Genomic DNA, 27,678 nt, shown 5'->3' with positions numbered 1-27,678 from the left:
GCCATGTCAGGAAAGCCTGCTTTTTATCCGACACGTCCTCTCCAAGGTGTCTTATGACCCCTGGGTAAAACAATGCATCGTATATAATAACAGCATACTATATATTATAACTAATCATAGCACTGCCCACATTAGAGAAGTAAATATTCACACGTCTCCATGGTATCCCCGCTGAAATGCCATCATGCCTCTATACTATACTACAGGGCCTCATCACAGTCGTGGCGTCTTACACAACATCTCTGTGTCCAGAGAGCTGAGCACAGGGATTGGCCCACAACCAGAAATGGTTCATCAGTGACTAGAAAAATGCTCAGCACAGAGTAGATGCTCAATAAATACATGGTGAAGGAGTGAATGAGTGATGCTTACTGCCTACATGAACGAACCTATGAATGGATGGCACGCAAGCCCGGAGGGCAGGGGTGGAAACCAGAGAGCCTAGAGAAACTCAAGGGAGAGAGAGAAAATGTTTTGCTTCCTTGAAGGAATAATGGAGGATGAGCAAATTCTAACAGGTAAGGACAGTAAGAAAGATATCGAATTGTCCTAATGACCTTGCAATTTAAAGTATAACTGAAAGTCAAGTGTTTTGACATTTTGTAATTTTGTTTTGTTGGACTATTTTGGTTGTTAGGCTGTTATTAGTTGTTATGTAGTAGAGGCTAGATTAGGTATAGCCTGTATGTTTGCGAAAGATGGGCAATTTGTTGTGGGGAAAGGCATGGATTTGCAGAAGAGATCCCACAAGAAAATCATCGCCCCCATTTTACACGTCACTGCAGGGAAACCATGTCATCAAGAGCAAGGTACTTTTCATGGAATGAGATAAGCCTAGAGCTTACCCTACACCCATCTTTTATTTAGGGAGAGATGCTATGTTTTAAGAAATGTTCGTTAATCCAGCATGTATCTGCATTTGCAATTTCTCATTTTAAGAGAGGAAGGTTGTGATATAATCAAATGTAAAAACTTGGATTCAAAGCCCCGTTTTTGCCCCTTGCTAACTTGGTGACTTTGAACAAAGCACATAACCTCTCTGAGCACTAGTGTCCTATAAAAGGAGAATAATAATAAAACTTCCCATACAGTGTTTGCGAGGATCGAATGAGATAATAAATGGGAACGCCAAAGGAACAGCGCTTGACACACAACTGCGGCTCAAGAAACACTGGCTGGGTCGACAGCCAGGGCTGTCGTGGCACCGAATGCATTTGCAAATGTCTGAGATGAATTTACAGCTTGGTGTTTCTCCAAAATTCAAATCTCCTTGGAAAGGTTTCACATAATAACCCTCTCTGAACTTCGCCGGACTCACTCACTCCTTCGGGCTCTCCAGTTCTGAAGAGACCTCTTCTTTTGCTGCATCTGGGAGATTTCCCCAGGGTGGTTCCCACTCTGAAGGTCATCTTCCCACCCATCAAGCTGCTGCTGCTGCTGCCATTGCCAGAGACTGCAGGCCACCTCCGGACCTCCCAGCCTTGCCTTCCATAAACACGTGCAGTTGTAAAGCTGGGATCTGAGTGCCTGATTCTCTTCCTTTTCCCACTGGACCCCTTTCCCCGATCCCTGTCCTACTCTCCAAATCCTCACGTCCACTTACTAAAACTTGTGTCCTGGAAAGGGTCAGATAAACTACTTCCATTAGGGATCTTTCAATACATTGAACTAATGTTCATTGAACTCTTTTCTGTGCCAGGCACTATGTTCCATCTTTCCAGAGATGTTCATTTTTAAAGGAGATAGTGTATTAGCACATACGGATAAACATAAATCAAACTCTACTGGGAGAACTTGAGCAAGCAGGTGAAGTTGACTGAGAAGTGAGAAGGAAGATGAGGTCCCCATGCCAAGTGGATCACCATCGGTGGCAGGTGATGTCCAAAGGGATTGCGAATTGACTTTGACTCTAGGGAATTGTGGTGGCTTTAAAATATGTCCCCAGATTCGTTCACACACCTCCCTTCAAGAGGAGGAGCCCGGTCTCCATCCCAACTCCCCTTCAGTGGGGCCAGACTCATTTCTGACAAATAGAGAAAAGAGTAGAATAAATGGTGTGTGACCTTAGAGGCTTGGTTACGCAAGGCACTGTATCTTCCTCCTTGCTCTTCCTCCTTGCTCCTCCTCCTGGATTTCTCACTCTGGAAGAACTTAGCTGCCACCTCATGGAGAGAGAGCCGTGTGGTGAGAACAGAAGCCTCCTGCCAATAGCCAGGTCCACGCGCCATCCTGAAAGCACATCCCTCAGTCCCAGTCAAGCCTTCAGATGCCTCTGTCAGGCACCATTCCTGGTTCCCAGAAACTGTGAGATAACAAATATGTGTTGTTTGAAGCTACTTAGTTTGGGGATACTTTGTTACACAGCAATAGAGAGTTAATACAGAGGAAACACAGACATTCTAATGTTTTAGAGTTAGTTAGAAGTAACAGGTGGTATATTGTGTTTCAAGGTAGCAGCTGGGTTTCTTGTGCCAACACAAGAACACGGGGCCTAAAAACGCTAAAAAAATTCCAAAGGCATGGTTGAGTCTCATCCCAAGATAGAAATGTCTGGCTGGGTCACAGGTGGCTTTGAGGACCAAAATAATGGCACCTTACATTCACATAGCATTTCATGCCTGATGTCATTTGATCCTCACAATAATCCCATTGGGAATGTAGGAAAACTATTATTATGTATTTTGTAGACGACATAAAGTGAATGCCTAAGTTTCACAGATAATGAGTGATATGGGTGGTATGACAATTCAGGACCCCTGAATTTCAATCCAGCATAATTTCTTCCATATTATACTCTCTGCAAGAATCTATTCCCAAGCCAGTGACTGTGTTAGTTATTAGGGGAGAGGAAAGAAATAAACATTTTCTGATTATACATTCTTTGTCAAGAAGTACAACAGCTATTTTACACACATGATTTCATTTAATCATCACATCCATTGGCATAGCTCTTGTTATCTTAGTATTTCTGCCCCTAAAATTCCTTGTAGCTATAACCTGACATGATATAATGTCAAGGTTGGTCACCCCTGAGTAATTTTTGTCACTTAAAGGCTTTCGTATTTGGGTAAAGGGCAAGACTAGAGCAGGCTTCAACTACAACCACCAACGTCAAGATTACCACCAATGTCAAGATTACCACCAATGTCAAGATTACCACCAATGTCAAGATTACCACCAATTTCTGCTTCTGTTTTTGATGAATTACAAACCTACCACCATCTTTAAAACAAGCAAAAACAAAAAAGAAAAAATTAACAAAACAAAGTAATCTACATTCTGGAAATACATCAATGAAAAAACTAGGTATAAACTTCTACCCTCACAGAGCTCCCTAGAAAGTGTCAAACAGTCCCACACAACATGGAAATCAAGTAAACATCTTTGTGGGAAATGTCATTCTTCCCCATGCCACTTCCTCATTCATCCCAGCTGGGTCATCAATAGCATTCACCAGTCTTTTTATTTGTTCTTCATCAACAACCTCCCAAGTATCAATACTTCTTAGTCACAATCTCAGATATCTTCAGATATCACAGTCTTCAAGATTAAAAACAACAACAACAACAGAAGTAGCAGCTAACACACTGGAGTGCTCGCCCAAGCTAAGCACAGTGCTTAGCTTTACGATAATGATCTTATTTGATTCTCATAACCCCATGAGATAGGTCCTGGTATCCCCATTTTACAGATGAAGAAACCAAAACCCAGAAAGGTTAAGTTACTTTCTCAATGTCAAACAACTAGCGAGTTATGTGCCCACTAACTAATGTCAGAGCCCATGTTCTTCACTGCAAAGGGGCACGGTCTCTCCTCCAGTCCCCACCCCGTCATTCTCAGCAGAGGATCATTTCCTGTTTACTGATAAGACTGACCTCCTGCAGTACAGATGCCCCTGCCTCCTTCTCTCCGATTAATAATACACCCATGATCCCTCCAGTCTCGGAGTGTGGGTCCTCCTCCTGCCTTGAGCTCTCTGCTCCCGTTCCTCCCAGATCTCTCCCTTTTCTACGCAAGGTGAATTTATTCAAGGAACAGTCCACACCACCATCGTCCCTTCCTCCCCTCTCTTCTTCCTTCAACACCCCCGCAATCCATCTTCTCTCCCGACCACTCCACAAACTGCTTTTACTGAGGTCATCGAAACAGCCCACTTCTAGACTATCCAGATAGCATTTAGACTTTACCTTACCAGACTTCTCTCCTGCATTTGACTCTGCCCATGACTCCCTCCTTCTTAAAAATCCATCCAGTGTTCTGAGATACCAGCCGTACGATCCTCCCCCCTCTATAACTATTCCTTTTGGATGTCCTTCATATAATATCTTTTACCCACACTTAAATTTTGCTATTTCCAGGGTTTCGTGCTTGCTTGCCTCTCTTTTCACCCTTTATCTTTTTTATTCAACAGCACTCATGTTCTCCATTTTAACAACCACCTATATGAGGATTCCCAAGTCCACAGGTGTGGAAACACTCCTAACTGATTTTGTACCACCAACCCTCACTGCCAACTCTTATATCCAATGTTTTAGTGGAAAATCTTTCTTAAGGCTCCACACACACGTCTCAAACTTAACATGACTAAAGCTGAACTCATCATTTTCCTCTTTGTCTCAAGTCGGCTCCTCCTCCTTTCTTCAAGTGATGCCACCCCCATCCTTCTAGTTCTTGACTCTGAAGTCTGGAGTTATCTCATAAAGCTCACTTTCACTCATCCTTTTCTTCAACTCCTAATACTATTATTGTCTAAGATAGTTTCCCTCTCTCTTACTCCACGCAGTCTTGCAATCATGGTCCTAGTTCTGGCCTGGACTACCTTAAATCACTTAATTGTTGTCTCTGTTTCTCGAATTTTCCAATATGCAGCTTTTTCAATCCAACGTTGGAGTGATATTCTAAAATTCACTTCAATGTGACTCTGCTACCTGTAAGACCAACTTGCTTATTTCCTGTACACCTACTCATCAACAACTCAAGTACCACCTCTTCCAGGAAGTCTTCTCCCAGGCTAGGTTGGCTGCCCGTCTTTTGTGCTCCCATAGTACCCTCTGCTTTCCTTTGACATGGCATTTTCCATATCATTTTAAAATTTTCTCTCTCTGACTGTCTTTAAAACAAGAATGCAATGCATGCTTTCTGTGGGCTGGTCCCTTCCAGGTACTGGGGATATAGCAGTGAACATGACCGAGAAAATCCCTGTTCCTCTGGAATTTTTCTTCTATTTGTGAAAGTATAGATGGAGGGATGGATGGATAGATAGATAGAAATATCAGAGAGGAATAAGTGCTAGGTAGAGAATCAAAATAGGTTGATGTGACAGAGAATATTTTAGAGTCATTTAAGCTGAGAGCTGGTTGACAAGAGGAGCTAGTCATGTGATGATTGGTGGAAAAGCACATCAAGGAGAAATCCAGGTTGTGTAGGGGATACCAGTTCAGGCAGAAAAAAGGTTTGGCTGTTTCAAAATCAGAATGAAGGCCAGCCAGTATGCCTGGATCCAAGTGGGCAGGGGGAGATAGGTCTGAGCTGACACAGAGAGGTGGGTGGAGGTCAGATCACATGGGGCTCCATGAACCAGGATGAGGAGCTTGGATTCTCCTCCGGGTACAATGGGTAGCCTTCAGTGGATTTTTAGTAAAAGAGAATAAGATCTGGAGAGATGCAGACTGATTTGAGATGTGGAGAGGCAGAGTCCCAGGACTTGCTGATAGATTAGATGTGGAACTGGAGGGAAAGAAAAGGATCAAGGTTAATTTCTAGACTTTTGCCTTAAGAAACTGGATAAACGGTAGTGATGTTTAGAGATATTTGGAGATCAGAGGAGAAGGAGGTAGGAGGTTATAGAGGGAAGTCAACGGTTCCTTCTTTTTGTTTCTCTTTCTTATTTTATTTTATAGTTTTTGGTGTTTCCAAAGGATGTTTTTTAATTTTTATTTTTTTATTTATTTTTATTTTTAATTGAAGTATAGTTGATTTACAATATTATATTAGTTTCAGGTATACAACATAGTGATTCAATAATTTTATAGATTATAATCCATTTAAAGTTATTATATAATATTGGCTATATTCCCTGTGCTGTGCAATATATCCTTGCAGCTTATCTACTTTATACATAATAGTTTGTACCTCTTATTCCCCTACCCTCATCCTGCCCCACTGGCAACCACTAGTTTGGACTCTATTATCTGTGCTCTGTTTCTGTTTTGTTATATTCCTTTGTTTTATTTCTTAGATTCAACATATAAGAGATAACATATATTTTTTTCCAAAGATGACATACAGATGGCCAATAGACACATGAAAAAATGCTCAACAACAGGGAAATGTAAATCAAAACCACAAATGAGATGTCACCTCACACCTGTCAGAATGGCTGTCATCAAAAAGATAGCAAATAACAAGTGCTGGCAAGAATGTGGGGATCAAGGAACCCCAGTACACTGTTGGTGGGAATGTAAATTGGTGCTGCCATTATGGAAAACACCATGGAGGTTCCTCAAAAAACCAAAAACAGAGCTACCATATGATCCAGCAATTCCATTTCTGGATATATATCCAAAGAAAACAAAAACACGAATTCAAAAAGATATATTCACCTCAGTGTTCACAGCAGCACTATTTACAATAGCCACAATATGGAAGCAACCTAAATGTCAACAGATGAGTGGATAAAACAGACGTGGTACATATATACAATGGAATATTACTCAGCCATAAAAAAGAAAGAAGTAATGCCATTTGCAGCAACATGGATGGAGCTGGAGGGTATTATGCTTAGTGAAACAAGTCAGACAGAGAAAGACAAATATTGTACATTATCAAGATTTCTCTTTTTAACCATGTTAAGTTTGAGGTCTGAATAGAGTCTGGAGTTCCAGGGGAAAGTGTTTATATACATATATACACACATATATGTATATACATACATACACCATCAAATGTATATATGATAGTATGTGTGTGTGTATATACATATAATCAAATCCATATCTCCATAGATATATGTGTATGTGTGTATTTTATATATAAATACTCATAGAGATAAATAAATAATGTGTGTGTGTAGCTGGATTAGATCTCTTCTGGAAAGTGTGCTGATAGAAAAGAATAGAGCACCCAGGAATGGTCCCCATAAGCCCCTTTGTGACCAAACTGTTTTGATAATCTCCTTGGCAGGAATTACAGAGCAGGTGTTGTCTCTTGTAAGTTTTTCACCTTTTTGTCCCCTGAGGTCTGTCCCCTAACTCTTGTCCTCACATCAGCTTCAGGAGATGACCCTGCCATTGCCATCATTCCTGCCACCTAGCAAGTTTCCAATTCCACCCATTCACAACGTGGCTAACCTATTTTCTTTGGAATAATCTTCCATAACCCTGTCAAACTTTAAATATACACATTGAAAGTAAAATAGACAATTTCACCGAGGGAAACTGGACCTCCTATCATAACTCGTTGTCCTGAACAAATTATATAAATAATAATACTTGCAACCACAGATGTTCTATTTTCCAGGAAAGCTCTGTAATAAATCCCCAAGCTATAGCACCAGCATAAAATGTTTTTCTCTTTTTCTACTCACCAGTGAGAAAACAAATCATTGCATCTTTCCCCTCAAATAAATTTCAGTAATTTAAATTAATTTCAGAGGAAACCATGTTTTCTCCAGGTAGTATTTCAGTTCTTTAGTATTCTGGGTTCAGTTCATTTCTAGGTGGATATTAATTATCTTACACATGTGATTCTAGAATATTTTCATTAAAGCCATATGGTTCCTTTAAAAAAAGATGGTCTTCTCCAACCACCTAGAGGGGTGGGATAGGGAGGGTGGGAGGGAGACGCAAGAGGGAAGAGATATGGGGATATATGTGTGTGTATAGTTGATTCACTTTGTTATAAAGCAGAAACTAACACACCATTGTAAAGCAATTATACTCCAATAAAGATGTTAAAAAAAATTAAAAATAAAAAAAAAGATGGTCTTTCATTTATAATTTTTATATGTACCTAAACAAAGAGATTCAGAATGCCATTCATTAATAAAACAAGTTCATTTTCCTGAGAAAATTGGAGGCCTGTAAAGTTCCTTTTTGATTTAATTTTTTTCAAAGAAGGACCAAATGACTCAGCACTTAATGCCTTGGACTTTCATCTGGCATTTAACTCTTTTTCCTTCTATCGTTACCCAGCTGCTCTATTAGTGTGCTGTGGTCATTTTGTAGTGTGCTAACTTGGCTAGGCTGAACGTTTTCTAGAATTCCCTTCCCTGTCTCGTTCCAGTTTTGTCTCTTTACACTTGAAGGTCAGCGCTTTCGCGGTTCACACAGGTCCACACCTGATTCTCCTGCAGAATGCACCCTTCACTGGGGTGGGTGGTGATAACCAGTGAGCAGTAACAAGGGGTTCCGTCCATCCTCACAGGTTCCAGCTGGTGCTCACGAATTCCAGCTTGTCCGGGCTCTTCCCCACTTTCAATCCATTTCTCTTTCCAACGGCCTGTGCTGCATCCTTCAAGCTCCAGCATCAGATGCAAAGGCGACAGCCTTAGACAGTGTCTAACCAGCGGCCACGCTGCCTAAAGTCAAATCTCTGTTGCAAATCCCTGTGTGTAAGGGGTCAGGCGGTAGCGGGGGAGCTGTCCAAGGTGATGCGTTTTCCCTCTGCCCCTGTCTGATTGCCAAATGACACCTCTACTCTCCAGACTTTAACTTAATCCTATCCAGCTGACTCCATCATCTCCGTTTTAAGCCCTGACTTGTATCTGCACACCTTGCCTGTTTCCAGCTACCTACAGGACATCCCCACTCTGATAAGGTACCATCACTTCAAAAGCCATGTGTCTAAAGCTTAGCTGACTGAAGTCCCTGCCAGCCTCCATCAGCATCCCTTCCATCTTCCAGGCTGGAGAAAGGCAGGCACCTTTGACTCTTTCCTCTTGTGGTCCATTCAGCAACGATTATTGAATGCTCCCTCGGAGTTCTAGAGGACAGCAGGGACCAGGGAAGAAGTCCAGTGGGTGGCACTTTTGACCCTACATGTCCAGTTCCAACAGAGTTCTGTTTTCATGAAATTCCACACACAATTATTTTAAATGAGGGCTCTGCTATTTACTGTGGCGTCCTCACTCAAGGCCCTTTCCTCTGCACGTCACCCTCTGCCCTCCTCACTGCTTATTACCTGTGGGGCTGCAGGTCAGTATTGCTCATCCAGTGAGAACACTGGTGAGGCACACCCGCACTTCGTCCTCACCCCAGACACTGCGGGCATCACGGTCTCCAAATTTCAGCAAGACGTCCCTGGCAAAAATCAACCACCGCTGCCTCATTGACAAACCCTCTGGACTTTTCGTCCCCTTCCTACTTGACTCTTTCTGGTATGAGGTGACTCTGTTTTGCACCCTCCTTCTCGAAATGCTTTTCTTCCTTGGCTTCTGAAGCATTAATCTGTCCTGTTCTCCTCCTACTTGAAAAGAAATATAAAATGCATTATTATGGGAAAAAGTGATGACGTCACTTCCTTTGTCACCCTGTGTATGTGTGCACAAATGTGTGTGTGTCCCTGTTCTTCTCCATACACTCTCTTTGAATAATCTCATCTTTTCCCATCTCATCCACTTCAACAGTCTCCTACGAGCTGATGACTCCCGAATCTGTATCTCAACTGTCATCTATGATCTGCATTCCAGTCTCATAAAACTAAATATCCACTGGAATCTCCACCTGAATGCTCCTAGACCCTTAAACTCATCCCACCCCAAACTGAATCTATCCTTGTTCCCCAGCCCAGGTTCATCTCACCCAAGCATATTTCTCTCATTTATTCTCCCTTCTCTTGATTCCTTGCATGATGTTATGTAAGATCACTCTCAGATATTAGCATTTAGATGTTCTTTTATTATGTTCACCTGTTAATTTAGTCTCCTCATGTAAACTTTAGGCTTCTTGAAGGCAGGGATCACACTGTTGGCTGGTCTTCTAGCCTTACAATACGTGACACTTAGCTACACATAAATACATGGAATCGAATGGAATTATTCTCAAGTCTTTGGCTCTACCAATGGAGGAACATGCCAGGAAATCATAACTACATCCGCTCTCTAAATCCAAAAGTAACAGATGCAATTCATCTTCTTTGAGTACTGTTAGTAGGAGAAATAATTTTAAAGTGAAAAATATGTAAGGAAAAGAAATGTTCGAAACTAGATTTTGAAATCTGACTTAGAACTATGTCTTAAACGTTTCCACCTGCATGATCTTCCATGACTTGATAATCCATCTCCCCACCTCCGACCTTCTGATTGGACCAGTAGAGATGAAGACAGATGAGAAGCACATGGCTTATTAGGCTACAGGGGCTCTGTCCCCAAAGATGGCCAACACTTAACTCTGAAAACCAGTCAAAACTGGAGGAGTTGGGGGGAGGCTTGGAAACAGAAGTGGGGCATCTCAGCCCCTTCCAGCCCCTACCTTTGCTTCCCGTGGTCAGTCCCCTGCAGGGACAGCCTCTTACCTTTCACCCCGTGGTGGCAGGAGGAGGACCCTTCTCCATTTTCTCATGCCAGGCTCCCCAGACTCTCGGAGGCCACACATCTGCTATCCACCAACACTTCTCTGACTGAAAATGGTAATGAAGCTACTTATTCCCCGCCTGTCCTCCAAAAGGATAAAAATGGGTGGGTGAGTCATGAGCTCAGTACATCTACACTTGTTCCAGAATATTTGAAATCTTTGCTTTATGGGCACTAAGCTAGAGGAGCCAAAGAAATAACCATGGTCAAAGCCATGATGGGGAGGAGGGCTGGAAATAGTGTGTAGAAGAAATAGTTATCTCCTTGAGTTTTCCATTTCTCACTTGCCTTTTTATAAGTCCAGAGTACATGGAAGCAGATGTTATTTCTTCATGCTTGCCTGGCCCTGGGCCCAAAGAGGCCAAGCTTGACCTTGCCTGTCCCAGGCCCCCTTCTGCCCTCTCTGCCCCACTCAACGACACCCTTTAAATGTCTACCTCAGGCCCTCCCGTCTAAATTTCTCACTGATAAGATTCTCAGATTTGTCATTTACACACCCCATCGTACAACTAACCCTGGGACTTCTATGGGAAAGTAGACAGAAGCAATTTTTTCTTCTTCCCCAGTTAGCTAGCAGGTGTGTATCGAGGGAAGGGTATCACTCTGAGAGAAGAAAGCCATTCCCTGATATCACATCCTAAGGCAGGTCCAGTGGTCCAGGCTGTCACATCCTCTCAGGGGAATGAAGAAATTACTCACAATTAGCAGAGAACATCTTGGAATGATATTCACAATATTCCTTGGCTTTAGTCATTGTATGCTCTGTTGGCCTCAACCCTAATTAGACGGTTGAGAAAAGAAAGACTATTAATTTCTGCGCATCCACTGTGAGCACAGGATGAGATATTTTAATCAAAAGATCCAAGAACAATTCTCTTTCAAGGTTAAAAGAAAAATTAGCTGCATGGATAGTAAAAAAATCTGCTTTGGCACATAAAGCAGTTCTTGTTATGAATATCTGACTCAGGCTGATGCTTTTATCTGCATGCTATCTTATAGAAGCTGATCATTTGCTACCAATTCCTAGAACCACACACTAGAGAACGTGTTATAAGCATGAAGAGAAAACAAATAATTAGAATTGATTTTCAACCCAAGTTGGACAGATGAATGCCTCTAATCATCCTTCTTTGATCACGAATGTCACTTTTTCTTAATGTAATTTTCATTCCCGGTTTCTTCGCAGGAATAGCAATGAAATATCCAATCAGGTGTTGCAAGATTTAAATCATCCTATATAAGTCATGAGGGCTCTTCAAAGAAAACCCAGAAAATATGAAGTTTTGAGTGAAGAAAGCAAAGGCTTTTTTGGAAAAGCCTTAGAAGGCAGAGCTTCTGGGACGGCCAAGACAACAAAACAGCAAGTGCTTTCTTGATGCTTCATCTTGTTCCTACTTGACATCCCTCCTGCATCCTCAGATCATCTTCTCTCCTCCCTTCCCAACTCAGGTTCCAGGCTGCTCTGGATCCTGAAAGCTGTACCTAGAACCTACTTTCCTGGTGGCAGCTGCTTGGAGGCACAGCTGGGGATGCTGAGTCTGGTCACCCAGCTCCGCTGCGCTGACAGCTGCTCAGAGAGCCCACCAGCCTCCATCGCTGAGATGGGCCACCAGCCCTCTCTCCCTCCAGAGAGACCCCAGAATGAGGGCTTACTCTCTGGGATCACAAAGCTTTATTGTTGAGGCACTTTAAAAATTACACCAGTGCTTTAAGGATAGGGAAGGCAACTTGTTAATTTGTCATTCTCTGCTAAGTGCCTTGGACCCTAGCACGCAGTGGATTGCTCTGTAATAACTGACTCAACTACTGACCCAATCCATGGATATCCTGGAGTTCTTTCATCATGACATGTTGTGTCACCGAAAACAGACCATCAGTGGACTAAATTCCATCTGCAGAATGAACTCTCTAGATTCACTGTAGAACTATCATTTGCATGTTCTAGAAGGCTAATTAGTGGCTTGTTACTGGATTTCTTGACAGTTAAATTTGAAATGAAAGATGCCACTCCAATGTACATACACAATGAAATGTGTTGGTAGATCTTTTACTTGTACTTGTTTTCACTTGTACTTGTTTTCCTAAAATACTGGTGTGAGGGAGCCTGACCCCTTTCCTGTCACTTTTAAATAGCCTCTTTCTAATCCACTAAATTTCCTGGCAGTAATGAATCTCTCAGAACACATTCTGATCAGGTCTCTCTTTTCCATGGAAAGCACACTTTTTACCTGCAGGACTCTTATAAAATACGGAATAACACAATCATAACATCTGGTTCTAAGAGTAAGAGATAGAAACCTGTGTAGTTGGTCTAAAAGGGTCCTTTCCAATATAGATACTCCAGGGCAACTAGGTTCTAATTTAGGTAAGATGCCTGACCGTGAAAATCTTAGCTATTAGTAAGTTTATCTTTAGCACTGGAAAGATGTTAGAAAACAGAATCTATTGTTTGAACTTTATCTATTATCAAGGAAAGAAAATCAGAGGTCTGAAACTCCTTGATTTGAGGCTATTACAAGATCTTTTTTGTTAGAACAGGAATAAATTCAGTGGTGATGGTTTTGGAAATCAAAAAGAGTAAAGAGCACATGTTAGCCTGTTGGGTGTCTTTAGAAGAAAAGGCACTTAAATAAGGAAGAGAAAAGACAGATATATCTCTGGAAAGTATAACAGGACCAGAAGCTGTGGGTAGAACTTTGAAGCAATTGTGTCCTGAGCTTGAAATACCACCAACATTTCTGAAAGCTAGCTATATAGATTTTGATTTATATTTGACTACTCAGCATGAAATGGACTGAGATTTCTTTGTGACTCTAAAAGCTATAGAAAAATATACATATTTCCTATTTTCTGTTAGGGATTATTCAAAGTGACACGTATATACTATAATGATGCTCAAAAATGCATATTCGGACTGAGGTCCAGATTTTGGTTCCATCTGGCTATACTTAACACAATATTGAATGGTCTAGATAATATTAACTCAAAGAAGAAAAAAAATCTTCAAAATATTTATCATCGAGTTACAACTTAAATAACAGTGGTTAACACTTAAAGAGGTGTCTCCCTCATACACGGAGATCATTTGTTTTTGAGAAAACCCTTCCAATTCTGAAACATAGGGGATTTATCAAATGCTGTGAATCAAAATCGGATTTAATAAGTTAATGTTGAGATCAGCTAAGGATCTAGTATGTGCTGCAGCAGACAGATGCCTGTGTAAAAAGGATACATATTATTTTTTAACGGTGAAATAAAAATGCAAATGGAGAAGAAAAATGAGCTCCATATTATCAGAATGGTAAAGAAAATCTCTCCATAGAGTCTCAAAGAATATTGGGAAAATGATTTTAGGAAATGCAGCCAGGAGCATAGTTCAATTTATTTTATTTACTTTCAAGGACTATAATCCATGGTCTTTGGAGAATAATGTGCTAATTACAGACGGCTGACAAAATGTAACTGGTAACAAACTATTGTATATAGAATGGATAAACAACAAGGTCCTACTGTGTAGCACAAAGAACTATATTCATTATCCTATAATAAACCATCACGGAAAAGATATGAAAAAGGAAGTATACATATATGTATAACTGAATCACTTTGCTGTACAGCAGAAATTAACACAACATTGTGAACCAACTATACTCCAATAAAATAAATTCTAAAAAAAAATGCTCTTTCTGATGTTGCAAGATTGAATACCAAGGTTGAAACTGTTGTATAAAATGAAGACTTGGAGCAGGTGGAAGGCATTAGACCACAAGAAACTCAGAATGAAAATAGTCTTCGGAGGACTGTCCTAGATAATTCTTTATATCCCACTGTCTGATTTAGGTCAGTTTGGGTTCTAAATCCTGAACAGGTCTGAACTTTTTGTGAGTCCAAAACCCCAACTTTGGGCAAGCAACTAGAGTTTGCTATAAAGAATTCTGGACCAATATTACAGAAGAAGTACTTGGGATAAAGAAGTACTGACGGATCCCTCAGTATTCATCTGCCTGTTCCCCAAAGTCCATTTCAAATGTAATTTCATTATTACAGAATGATAATTAACACATGAGAAAAAAGTTCATGCCATTCATACCAAGTACTGTCTAAGAAGTTTTGTATTTTTTGTTATTGTTGTTTTTTGTTGTTCTTAAAACTCAATCCTAGGAACTTCCCTGGCAGTCCAGTGGTTAAGACTTCGCCTTCCAATGCCTTCCTGGTCAGGGAGCTAAGATCGCACATGCCTCCAGGCCAAAAAGCCAAAACATAAGAAAGCGGAAGCAATATTGTAACAAATTCAATAACAACTTAAAAAAACCCCCTCAATCCTCACCACAGTCAGTTCTGCTAAGACTTTTTATAATCTGTCATATTTTACAGGTGTGGAAACTAAGCTCCAGACAGGTCTTTAAGTAACAAGCTCAAGGCCACCCAATCAGTAGATGTAGAGCCAAGATTGAACCCAGATGGTCTCCTTCCCAAGCCACTCTCCTGTACTCACCCCATGACCACCTTTCCTGCGGGCCCCCAACCAGATGCAACTACTTCTGAATTGCAGCAGCATTTTGTGCCAATATATCCTATGTTGATTTTAACTGTATTTACTTGACTACATGTTGCTTCCTCTCAACCAGATTATATACTTGTTGAGAGGTAAAAGGAGCTCCTTCTGTTGTCCCCAAGCCCTGTTTCAATGCCTCAAACATAGCAGGCATTCAACAGATTTTGGTCATGGGAGTGAATTAAATGGGGTGAGGGGCTGATTTGTCCCATCACTCAAACCACTACCCCATTTACACTATGCAAATCCCAGCCAGAATGGACTTAATCCTCTCCTCCAGCCAAAGGGCAGAGATGGAGAGCTGGACTCAGGAACACAACCAAGGCACGTGTCCATCCCCATCTTATCTCCTCCGCCTACTCCCCTATCAACATTGACCTAAATGAAGCAAGGTCCTTCATTTATTTTAATTCAATTCCCTGGCATTCCATGTTCCATGACAACTTTTAAGAGATTAGACAAACGCTGGCCAAATTCAACATTTTACCAAAGTCTGGTTGGAGTAAAAGTCAAGAGCAGCTAAATATAGCTTACAACTGGACACACTCTAGTGTCTAATGAACTCTGGGGAGATATGTGAGAAGGGGTTACAGTAACTTACAAAAGACCCAGAATGAGTATAAGGACAGAAGCCTGGACTGCTCAGGTGATGGGTCCAGGTTCCCTTTCGAGCCTTCCTCAACCCCCTCTCACTCATCCCATTTGCCTGAGAAACCACCAGAATGTGTGTTTGGTATTCATAGCATGGAATGAAGTGAAAATAAGCTTCTTTCTCTACTTTCTCCTGATATGACCAACTTCACTTCTTTTGTCCCAAGTCATAGCCTTGGAATAGCCCCTCCGCCTTTTGTTCAAGAACAGGATAAACAGGCCTGGAGGACACTTTTCCTCTAGCAGGACCTGAGTGTGAGGGGACTGGTCAATTTCTGGGCCACCCAGCAGAAGAGAGGTCAACACGAAAGAAGGATGACTTTACAGCTACTCTTCTGCCGCTGGAAAATACTAAAAAGTTTAAAAAGCTCAGTCTTGAAGCATAAAATTAGAGAATGTTGGGTTGATAGAGACCTTGACTGCCCTATATTCAATGAGGGCTTTGAAACTCAGTGAGGGGACATGATTTGAGAAGCAGTGACCCTGGGACTTGCTGCCCACCTCCCAGGCCAGGCCTGTTGGGCTCCATCACCTCCTTCTGGTGGTTCTTTTCTCTCTTGACACAGATGCACTTTTCAGAACCAAATCAGGTAATGGCCTTGCACCCTTGGAGAATGGTACTAGGTGACTCTCTGAAGCAGCCTGACAAAGAACATGAAAGGTGGGCAACGCGACCCACAATTAAAGCTGAGACTTGAAAGCATCGGCTCAGAACCACTCTGGACACAGTTATGACTCACACAAATTGCAAGCAAGACAAAATAATGATTACAAGTCTGTCCAGAAGGAAGGGGGGTGGAAAACGAGTGAGCTAAAGAGCACTAGGGGTCATCAGTCATTCTATAAATAATATGGAAGAGTGAAAATGCTCCCCATTTAGTACTTTTCAAGCCCACAAAAGGCCTAATCTATTCACAGACTGTAATTGTAATGTATCCCTAGATATGGCACCTAGAGCAAAAGCATGCAAGTGAGACTTAGGAAAAAGTACAGCTGTTGGAATTGCCTGTGCATTAGTGCCATAGAGAGAGACAGATCTAGTTTTTTCTGGCTTCTCTGGAATCCCTCTATCTATAAGCTATTGTCTCCTCCATTTGAGAAGTTGGGCTCTGAGGCCTTCCTCAGAGAAGGGAGGGCTCGTGACAGCAGTGAACTCGAATGTTCTGTAAAAAACAGGGCTAACTGTGAAAAACAATCTGGAGTTTCCTTAAAAAACTAAAAATAGAGTTACCATATGATCCAGCGATCCCACTACTGGGCATATGTCCAGAAAAGATGAAAACTCTAATTCAAAAAGAGACATGCTCCCCAGTGTCCACAGCAGCACTATTTACATAAGCAAGACATGGAAGCAACCTAAGTGTCCATCAACAGAGGAATGGATAAAGAAGATGTGGTATATATATATATATATATATATATATATATATATATATATATATATATATAGTGGAATATTACTCAGCCATAAAAAAGGAATGAAATTTAGCCATTTGCAGCAACATGGATGGACTCAAGAGATTATCATACTAAGTGAAGTAAGTCAGACCAAGAAAGACAAATATCATATGATAACACTTATATGTGGAATCTAAAACCAAGATACAAATGAACTTATTTACAAAACAGAAACAGATTCACAGACATAGAAAATAAATTTATGCTTACCAAAGGGGAAAGGGGAGGGTGAGGGATAAATTAGGATTATGGGATTAATAGATACACACTACTATATATAAAGTAGATAAACAACAGGTACTTACTGTGTAGCACAGGGAACTGTATTCAATATCTTGTAATGACCTATAATGGAATAGAATCTGAAGCTGTACACCTAAAGCTAACTCCATGTTGTATGTCAACTATAGTTTAATAAATAAATTTTAAAAAACAGGGCTAAATAGAGAATGCCCTTTGACCCACAGGCCCTGCCTCATCCCCATCCTTGTGCTGCATAAGACACCCTATTTACAGTGCCTAGGATGCAAATCTAGCCCTTTGGCTAGAAAGACTTGGTGATATTCCACAAGCTCCACTTCCTGCAGGAGCTCTTTTGCCTTGGATTCTAGATTTTGCCCTTTATTCCAAGCCTTTTCAAGCAGCTTATGAATAATTATCAGCTGAAGAGAAATAACTTGACCCTCTTTGGGAAAGGACGGCTCTGTTTTCAACACTGTCTTATGCCCTGCCCGTCTCAGAACTCAGAACCAAAGTCCCAACCCCTTAGGTTATTGAAATTCTTGGTTAATGTCAGCAAATCACATTGAAAATTCTACCAAAAAAAATTCTATACTTTTAGCCTTCGAAGAAGTCCATGCCTTGATTTGGTTTTTGTTTGCTTGTTTCCAAAGAGAACATCTTCTTGGTATATTAAGCTATTTTTATTTATTATTAAGTACAGAAGCTTCTTCATGCTGAGCATCTCTTGCAAAAATATTTATTTTTATTATTATTATTTATTATTCCACCCTCCTCCCCCCCACACACAACTAACTATTATCCTGAATGCAGGAACTGAATTCCAAGGTATTTAAAGCAAATATATTCTAGCTCTGAAAATTAGACTGAACATCCACTCAATCACTTCACAAATAAATGAATATAATGGGGAAATGGATAATATGAAGGCTTTGTCTGGAGGATTCATACTAATTGGGAAAAATTGCAGAAAAAGCAATGGATATCACCACTTCAGACTTCTTCTCAAAGGAAGCAGCACATATAGAAATTACTACTAACTTTTGGTCAGTCTGATTTATTCTGTTAAACACTTGTACCTCATTTTCAACCAAGTGAAATATCAAAGTAAGTAATGACAAATTTTATAACCTTTAATTCTAGGTAATACAATGTCCTGAGGCTTGAAGTGTTCCCTAAACTCAAATTTAAGTACATTATGGGGGAATTGTTCATTAGTCTATGGTATGTACTCATCTGCCTTTAAATTTCATTTTAAACATTTGTACTGATTGACAGACTAGATCCCCCGGAAATGCTGAAAAATCTACCAACAGGCAATTGCTTTATATGCCAGTGTGATCATTTGCATTTCGAAACCTTTACTCTCATTAGCTATTGAATATTTCTCTTGCAATTTAACCATGGAGCAAAATTCGACAGTCATTTTGCTGTTTATGACATTTGCCAAAAAAAAAAGAAAAAGTCTTTTTACTACTAGTAAAGAGCAATGTAATAATAATAGTATTATTTAAGTACTGTTATAACAGTTAGAGTAAAGGTTGCCAGTAACCTGACTTCTGTTCTTGACTCTGCTGACCAATTTTTTGGGGGACCTTGGGCAAGTCACTGAACTTCTCTGAGACTCAATTTTCTAACCTATAAAGTGCAGCCTCTGGTCAATTACAGGACTGCTGTGTGTATTAGATGTAACACTTCCAAAGCATTTTAGTCTGTGGCTGTGTCCCAGTCTCAGACAAGTCCCACTTTGGTTATCAGTGGTGGCGTCATCATCATCACCATCTTCTCCACCCGCATCTCTATGACCATCATCATTGTCATTATCGGGATTGGCATTGTAAGCAGTTGCCCAGAAAATACGACTGAAGGATTACTTATGGAACAAGGCATGTAGGTTTCACACTATATTAATTTCCTAGGGCTGCCCTTAAAAAAGTACCCAAAACTGAGTGTCTTCAAACAACAGAAATTTATTCTCTCAAGGTTCTAGAAGATGAAAGTCTGGAATCAAGGAGTCAGCAGGGCTCACTCCCTCCAAAAGCTCTGGAGGAGATTCCTTCTTGCCTCCTCCAGACGCTGCTGGCTCCTGGTGTTCCTTGGCTTGAGGAAACAGAACCCCAATCTCTGCGTCTGTCTTCACGGGGCCACCTTCTCCATGTGTTCGAATCTCCCTTTCCTTTCTCTCATAAAGACACCATAAATCATTCTCACAAATCCAGAAAGATTTCATCTTGAGATTCTTAACTTCTACATCTGCAAAAGTATTTTTTGACCTATTTACAAATAAGGTCATATTCTGAGGTTCTGGGTGGATATAATTGGGGCAGGGGAGGGTCACTGCGAACTTCAATAAATGCTCAAGGCTGACTGGGACATGTTTTAGGAAAAATTTTAAGTCTGAATTCAGGATTTGTAGAAAAGAATACCAGGATCATGAGCAAAGCATGGGAAGTGGAAGCATATTTGTTGTGTTCTTGTCATCATTAAACACTCATCTTTGAGGGAAGTGAGACGTAAAGTAGGTTTGTCAGTGCCCAGGGTCACTCAGTGGCAAAATTGCACTAGAAATAAAATTCAGTGTCCTTTCCACTACACAACTGAATCATCTCTGCTCATCTCAATGCTCCTCTAGAAATGACTGCAAAAATATAAATATAAGACCTTGAAAATTACTGACACTTTAATACTTATGTTGACTTAGTCAGATTAGAACAGTTAAGAACCATTTGGCTGACTTCCATCACACTAAACTTCCACCTGAGAACAAAATAAAAGCTGGATACAATTTAAAGGAAACACTTTTGAAAGCCTGGAAGAGTTGCTGTAGTTGATGTTGGTATACTTCAAGGAAAATACTACTAGTAACAAAGAAGGATATTTCATAATGGCAAAAAGTGATAAAAAAAAAGGGCCCATACAATAAGAATACATTAAAAAACCCTAAACTTGTAAGCATCTAATAATATACCTTTAAATATATAAAACAAAAAAGAAAAGATAGAATTAAGAAGACACATAGGCAAATCATATGTACAGTTGGAGGTTTTTAATTATGTCTGCTTCTCATGGATATAAAAAGCAGACAAAAAAATCAGTAAGAATATACTGATTTGAACAAGATTAAGAAACTTGGCCTAATTGATAGATAGGACCATTTATTTATATTTATATTTATATATATTCTTTTTCATTATAGGACCTATACTTTTATATTAAGAAGCCAGGGGAGAATGCAAATTAAATCCAAAGGAAGTAGAAAGAAGGAAATAATATTTTAAATGTCATAAAATAACTGTACATAAAGAAAATCAACAAATCCCCAACATTTGTTCATCAAAAAAAAAAAAAAATAATAAAGATTGATAAACTTCTAACAAGAAAAGTGGTCAAAAAAAAAAAAAAAAAAAGGAAGAGACACAAATAAACAGTGTCTGGAAAGAAAAATATTCCACAAGCATTAAAAATAAAATTAGGGGATAAAATGAACAATTTTATACCAATATAATTTAAAAGGTAAATGAAATGGACAAATTAATTGAAAGACAGCTTATTTAAGCTGATATAAGAATAGAAGATATGAACAATACTGTATTAAAGAAACTAAATTTCTAAGAAAAATACTTCCATAGCATAAATTTTTAGGCCTAGATGGCTTCACTAATGAATTCTTCCTCGTATTTAAGGTAAGAAATAGCAGCAGTCTACCACAAACTCATTCAGGGATTAGAAATAGAATCTGTTTATTGAGGCCCTCACACACTTGAAACCAAACCTAACAAAGATATTACAAGAAAATTATGGAACCGTCTGTCTCGTAAACAAAGACAGACTCATATACACACCCAGGATACTCAAATCTGGTATAAGGACAGATGAAATGGCCTGCGGGACAGAGCTATGACAATTATTTTCTTCAAGGTTTCTTCAACCTTGTGCTTTTGTGGTTAAAAAAAAAAGCAAACTGTCTTGTTTATTGGAAAGAAGGCAGCACAGCAGGAGACGTACCCTTCTGAAGTCACGTATACTTATTAAATTACACCAGGGAAGCAATGCCCTTTTTCAAAATTCATCATAGGACTCTCTACTGGCAGCCCCTGCAGTCCTGTGTCCAAAGCCTGTCTGTGGTGGCTGAGTGACACGAATTAATTAAAAGCAAGAGCCAGACGCTGCTGGGTCCAGTCTGGTTCTGCCATTTTTTTGGCAAGGTGGTGCTGCGAAAGTTACTTCGCCTCTCTGAGCCTTAGTTTCTCAGATCAAATAATGGGTCAGTAATATGTATCTCAAGGTAGTTAACGGGAATAAACAAGGTATTAGGTGTGACTATGCCTGGCACAAATTCTGTCACGTGAAGTTTTATAGGTACACATAGAGAGGTAGGTATTTTCCTGAAGCTGGAGACGCTATCTATCTGCATCAGTTATTGACATGATTCTTGTCACCTAAAGTCACTGCTGTCTACCTTTTTCTATTTATGAAGAGCAATAAATACATGCCCCTAAAAGATGATCATTTACTGTTGCAGCTCCTTGTAAGGTGTCTGTGCGTACGTCAGATGCATGCTCGTTAGAATGCATACGGTATGGCTCACAACGGGAGAGTCAGAGAGATGCTGAAGGGACCGTTTTGGGGGTTGGGGCAGCAGCTCCCAATAATCAATACAAGTGCTCTAGGTGCTCAGTATCAGAGACAGTCTTGTTTCTGAAGAACCTCCTTGATAAAAGCCCTTTGGGGGTGGATCAGAGTACAGCAAGTGATGAAAGCAGCTTTGACTCACCGAACCACACTATATTGAGGAAAAACTGAGAGTCAGTGGGAACTCTGGGCTTAAACTCCTCCCCTGAAACCAGATACCCCTGTGAATCTATGTCTTTGCAGTATCTTTGCCAAGAAATTTCCCTGCCTGGAATGTACCTTCCTATCCGTGCTTGGAAAATCGTTACTCATCTTTTCTTCTTTTTTTTTTTTTGGACATATTTATTGGAGTATAATTGCTTTACTGTGTTGTGTTAGTTTCTGCTGTCGTTACTCATCTTTTAAAAATCACACATTCACTCCATCAGGAATGGTTATGAAGCCCTTAATACGTATCAAGTGTTGTGCTGGGGGCTGGGTGATAATGGAAAAAAAAATCAGACCCTGACTTCATCCTTATGAGCTCAGCCTCTGCACTGATGTCGCTGGAAAGCTTCCCCTCGATGCTCCCGTCCTGGTCCTCAAAGATCGGGGTGCCCACATTATGGTAACAGAGAACAATCTATTTGTTTACATGATTGTTTCCCCAGCCTGGCAGGGAGCTCCGCAAGAGGAAGGCCTAAATCCATTCATCTTTTCTTCCCCAGGGCACACTCAGGGTCTGGCACACAGTGGGCGCTCCATAAACCTTTGTTAAATGAATCATTCATTATTTATGAGGCCCTGATACAGTCGAATCTGTTCAATGATTCTGCTAATGAATATGAGAGAAATGAAAACAATTATATTCAGGAAAATTACATATTTTTGAGATATTCTTTGTTTTTTCCTATTTTATTAGATTTTATTAGCAGTCCTAGCAGCTACTTTAAAAATACCTAAAAGCTAATGTCATCGGTTTTCTAAAAAGATGAGCAGTATAAATACAGGGGAAATGATGCCTGATTAGACTTTTCTGGTTTAAAATCATGAGAATTTGGGGGAGGGGGAATGGAATGAGCTTCCATTGAATTGAAAATAGCTATGTATGTGAATGACTTAAAATTCCAGGGGATTTGTTAGGTTTCCAGACTAAGCAACAATATGCTTCTAGAAATAGAAAGTGGTTGAAGACATTCACAGAATTAGACTTCACAACACGGAGGTCTGGACCATCCTCCAAGTAGAGACTACACTGCTTATTTAAAAACACTTAATATAGATCTAAAAGTTTCCTGAAGTTCATACAAATGTGCTGACTAGCCTTGAAAAGAAGGAAAAAATGAAAAAAAAAATATTGTCATTACTGTGTCCAAAAAAGGCAAGAAGTCATTCTTCAAGCTGTGCTAGGCAGACTCTGGAGGCTTGAGCAGCATAAATATCAAGGGAACCTTGGAGATAAGAGATACAGTTTTCATCTACTTATTTTGAAATAAGTAAAGTGGTTAGCCTTTATTCATCATGCTAAAAGTTACATACAAAAGGACTGAAGAGTGAAAGCATGAAAGTACCTACTTGGTCTGATGTTTAGATCCTTTCAGATGGGCATGATACTGTTCTATTGAGTTTAGAGAGACACTGCAGATGGTACATCTGTAATTGCGCCTCAGACCTGTGGATGACAGACACACAGACCTGGTTAGCTGCATCCTTGTCTTCAACCACCTGAACGAATCCTAGATCTCCAAAAGGTCAGGGACAGAGTCTCTTAGAAGCCATCTGGTCTACCCCACCAATAACACTTCAATCCTTCCTTCCAAGAGCCCAGCCGACAGGTTCCTCAGTAGAAGTATGACTGTGAATACTTTGGAAGCCACCTGCCCCCTTGCTGGATGACTGAAATTATTAGAACATACTTCTTTGAGGTAAAATGTTTCCGGATAATTCGTAACCAAAACAAAGAAGCACTCCGTGACCCAAACAAAGAAGCAATCTATTTTTTCCTTACGGCAGAGAGACATGTAAGCTGTCATTTCTGCAGTGAAACCTGAGACTCTGGAGAAAAACTCGGTCTCAAGTCCTCTTCCACCTCTATTCCAAGGACCGAATCAGAAATTCAAGTTTAGATATCATTCATCTGAGCTCTTCTCCCAAGACCATCTTATAAAATGTAAATACCCAGGAGGAGGATGCTGTCTTAATTTAACCCACATGTAAACTTACTTTCCACCAGAGAGTTGAAAAGAAAGTTATTGACTGTTTACCCATTTCATTCATTCATTAATAGAGTGTCAACTTTGGACCAGGCACTAGGGATTCCAAGATGAATAAGATGCTCTTTGTTTCCAAGGAGTTTAGTGAAAACCTTGACTCCTCTGTTGCTCCTCATCTAGAGTCAGATGTGTTTGAAAGAAGCATCAACCAAACAACTTCCACAGCTCATATTCCTGCTATGTCCCATCAGAGTGGAGAGGAAAAGTAGATTCAGGGTCATGGTCTGAGACTTTGGATTTTAAATCCTGGCTCCAAATATTCCTCGTTGTGTAATGTAGGAGAAGCCACATAATATCCCCCTGGCCTCAGTTTCTTCATCTACAAGATGAAGACGAGTCCATCCACATCACAAGGTTTTATAAGAATTAAGTGAATAAGTCTATTCAAATGCTTAGCAACTGAGACTTGTTGTTCTTAATTTTGCTCCAAAATTCCATATCTTCCCATTGTCAAAGCCAGGATAGTAAACAGCTATAGCATTTTTTTTTCCCCCTGATGAATGCATAGTATTTTCTTTCTAAGACCCAAAAATCATTCTTATTTTCCTCAAAAGAAAATAATGCACAGTGTTGGGAAGAATTTTGCAACCTGCTATCTGGGTGACTTGACACAAATTATTTGACTTCTCTGAACTTCTGTTTCCTTATAGGATTGTGGGAAGGACTGAGTAAGATAAGGCATGTATGAAGGAGCGTCTGGTATGCAACAAGTGATGAACATAAACTAGCTGGTATTATGATTGCAAAGAGATATTACAAGGGAATCTTTATTTCCCAGTATCTTGGAGGAAGCCCCCGGTTGAAGCTCTAAGACACAGATGCTAGCTACAGCCCCATGACTAAAGTGGAGTGTGAGAGCCCCAGTTCAGCGCATCCAACAGAAGTGGTCAAGAGCCATTTTCCAACTAAAGCTGATCCCTCACCACCAGTCTGAAAAAGAGATTGGAGAAGAAAGAAAGGAATAGAGAATTTCTTAAAGGGAGCTCTATCATACTATGAGTTTGACTTAACCCTCTTCCATGTGAGATGGGGGATTCCTTCTCTCTCACCTCGAACCCATGGGAAAAGGATTCAGTGGAACTACTCAGAGAGCTTGAGGAATGCCTTATTGTGCTTGGAGCCCAGTGTCCTGGACTCGACAACACTGGCCAGATACAAAGTCTGGAGCCTGTGTCTACTTAGCTACTCTGATGGTGAAGTAAGAGAGGTGGAAGGACTGGGCCTGACCTGTATTCTCAGAGCTTGTCAGAGCAAACGATGTGAAGTTTCCCACAGACCACGTGTGTGCCGTGTATGAACGGTGGGGGCAATGTGACCTCAGCGGAAGGATGCTAGCAGGGTTCAACTGGATATCTAGGGCCTTAAAGTGACCCCAGAGGAAGTACATAGCCTATGGGCTAAGTATCAAGTAACGCTGAGTTCTTGAAAAAGCCATGAAATCACCCCATGAGAAAGAGTCAGGCAGTGTCTATGCGAGTTTTGTATAGGTATCTATCAAATAAACCTTTATCTCCCTCGCCTTTCTAACCTGATACCCTGCATCCCTCAGCCCTGGAGGAACCTAAGGCAGAGATAAAGGAAGAAAAGCAAAAGCCACAGGCAGAGAGGAAGAGAAGAGCCTATGCACCCTTTTCCCATGGCAAATAGGCCGCCCAAGCAGAACTGAGCTAAGGGAGGGGGAAAACTCACTTCCAATAAAGTTTGGAGCTGTTTAAAAATTCTTTTTCTACCCTGTGTGAACTAAGAATGTCACCTGCCATTTCAGTAGACAAAGGAGTCATCAGCCACTGCAGGGCTCCTGGCAGTGGGGCTCCCTGAGGGGATTCAGGATGGAGAAAAACAGGATATTGGCCCGAGATAGTTAAGATGCATATCAAAGGAATGACTTCAGTCAGGCCAAGACTCTTGCCATACATAGAAAAGCGCTAAAATCATTAACTTGAAATGTTTTGTTCTTATGATTAGCAGTAATCTTGTGATGTTTGAACACATGTTTTTTTTTCTCAGCAAAAACTCCTATGTATCCTGGCTTCTCCTTTACCTTTTTGGAACACTCCCTCAGAGCTATCTGAAAGTCTGTATCCCAGGCTAAAGTCCTCAGTAAGTTCACTGAATAAAGCATAATTCTCAACCTTGAACCTGTGCAGTTTTTTTCAGTAGATTAAAAGCTACTGAAAAAAACTTGGATATATCAGTTAAGGACATAGAATTTTGTGTATTTAAGAATGAAAGTAAAGAACTCTTTACTAGTTAAAAGTGAGCGAAAATTCATGATACTTACCCTAGTTTTTACCCAAGGGGTAGGAAAAAATTAACCCCACAGAGATGGCATGAAAGGGCAGTGGATGGCAAGAATAAAGTTACTTCTGATTACATCCAATGAATCCTGCTTGCTGAATATTGCAGTGCCATCAGAATTGCTCTTATGTAGATAACGTGACAAAGGGCAGAACTTCCTGTGGACTTTCAAATTCCTATAGCCCAATGCATGTTTCTGAGAAACCTGTTAGACATGACAGGATAAGTTGGTTTGGCCAGTGTAAGGACGAACTTATTTTGTTTTAGTTTCAAGTACATGATAATCGGACACTGACTGACCTAATTGCTCAATTAAGAGTCAATTCAGTTATGGGAAAAAAACAATGAGACCACAGGATCTTCTTGGTGAGCAATCTAAGGGACTCAGAATTTTCCAGGCACAGATTGACAGTTAAGAGACAAAAGAGACAACTCTTGTCTCTCTATTCCCTCAAGCAGTGACTCCCAAATGTCCCAGTGCATCCTCTGGGGATGGTGCTCAAATGCAGATTCCCAGGCCCAGCATCTGCAGGTTCTGATTCTATAAGCCTTGGATGGGGCCTGGGAACCTACAGGAAGTTTCAGACTTGTAACCCTCACCTCCAACACACATACACACCCACCTTACAGAGTGTTGCCCTCTAGTGCCATGGTCCTTGCGTTAACTTGAACTTGTCAGAACAATACTGGGTCTTAAAGAAAAAAGTTACAAAGAACAGCTATGCTTCCAAGGCTCTTCCATTTCACTCGCAGGTGTGCGTGACTCAGGAAGATTACCATAGTCCCCAAACCCAGAGGCAATAAGTTATCACAACCTACGTGTGAGTTGTTTGAATGCTTATCTGGGGCTGAGCCATTCTCCTCTGTTACGCACAGAACATGAAAGCTAGCTTCAGCCTTCCTACCTCCAGAGTTCTCCATCAGTCTTGTCATAATAAATGGTAACCAGTATTTATATGGGTCCTCTTCACACTACAGACTCATCAAAGGTCTCCTCATAACGAACGGAGGTTGAGCATGAC

The 27,678-nt window shown here is 40.5% G+C and overlaps 1 protein-coding gene across 1 annotated transcript in view; it reads right to left on the bottom strand.

Annotated features, from left to right (window-relative positions):
* The window catches only part of ZMAT4 (zinc finger matrin-type 4), a 349,149-nt gene that overhangs the window by 17,664 nt on the left and 303,807 nt on the right, over positions 1-27,678 (bottom strand). The window contains exon 8 of the mRNA XM_036838966.1: positions 23,661-23,757. Within this exon, the coding sequence (XP_036694861.1) occupies positions 23,661-23,757 (97 nt within the window). The remainder of the gene's footprint in view (positions 1-23,660; positions 23,758-27,678) is intronic.

This window comes from Balaenoptera musculus, chromosome 21 (assembly GCF_009873245.2).
Source record: "Balaenoptera musculus isolate JJ_BM4_2016_0621 chromosome 21, mBalMus1.pri.v3, whole genome shotgun sequence".
Classification (NCBI taxonomy): Eukaryota; Metazoa; Chordata; class Mammalia; order Artiodactyla; family Balaenopteridae; genus Balaenoptera; species Balaenoptera musculus.
The sequence above is the reverse complement of the archived record's forward strand: the minus strand, read 5'-3'. Positions and strand labels throughout refer to the sequence as shown.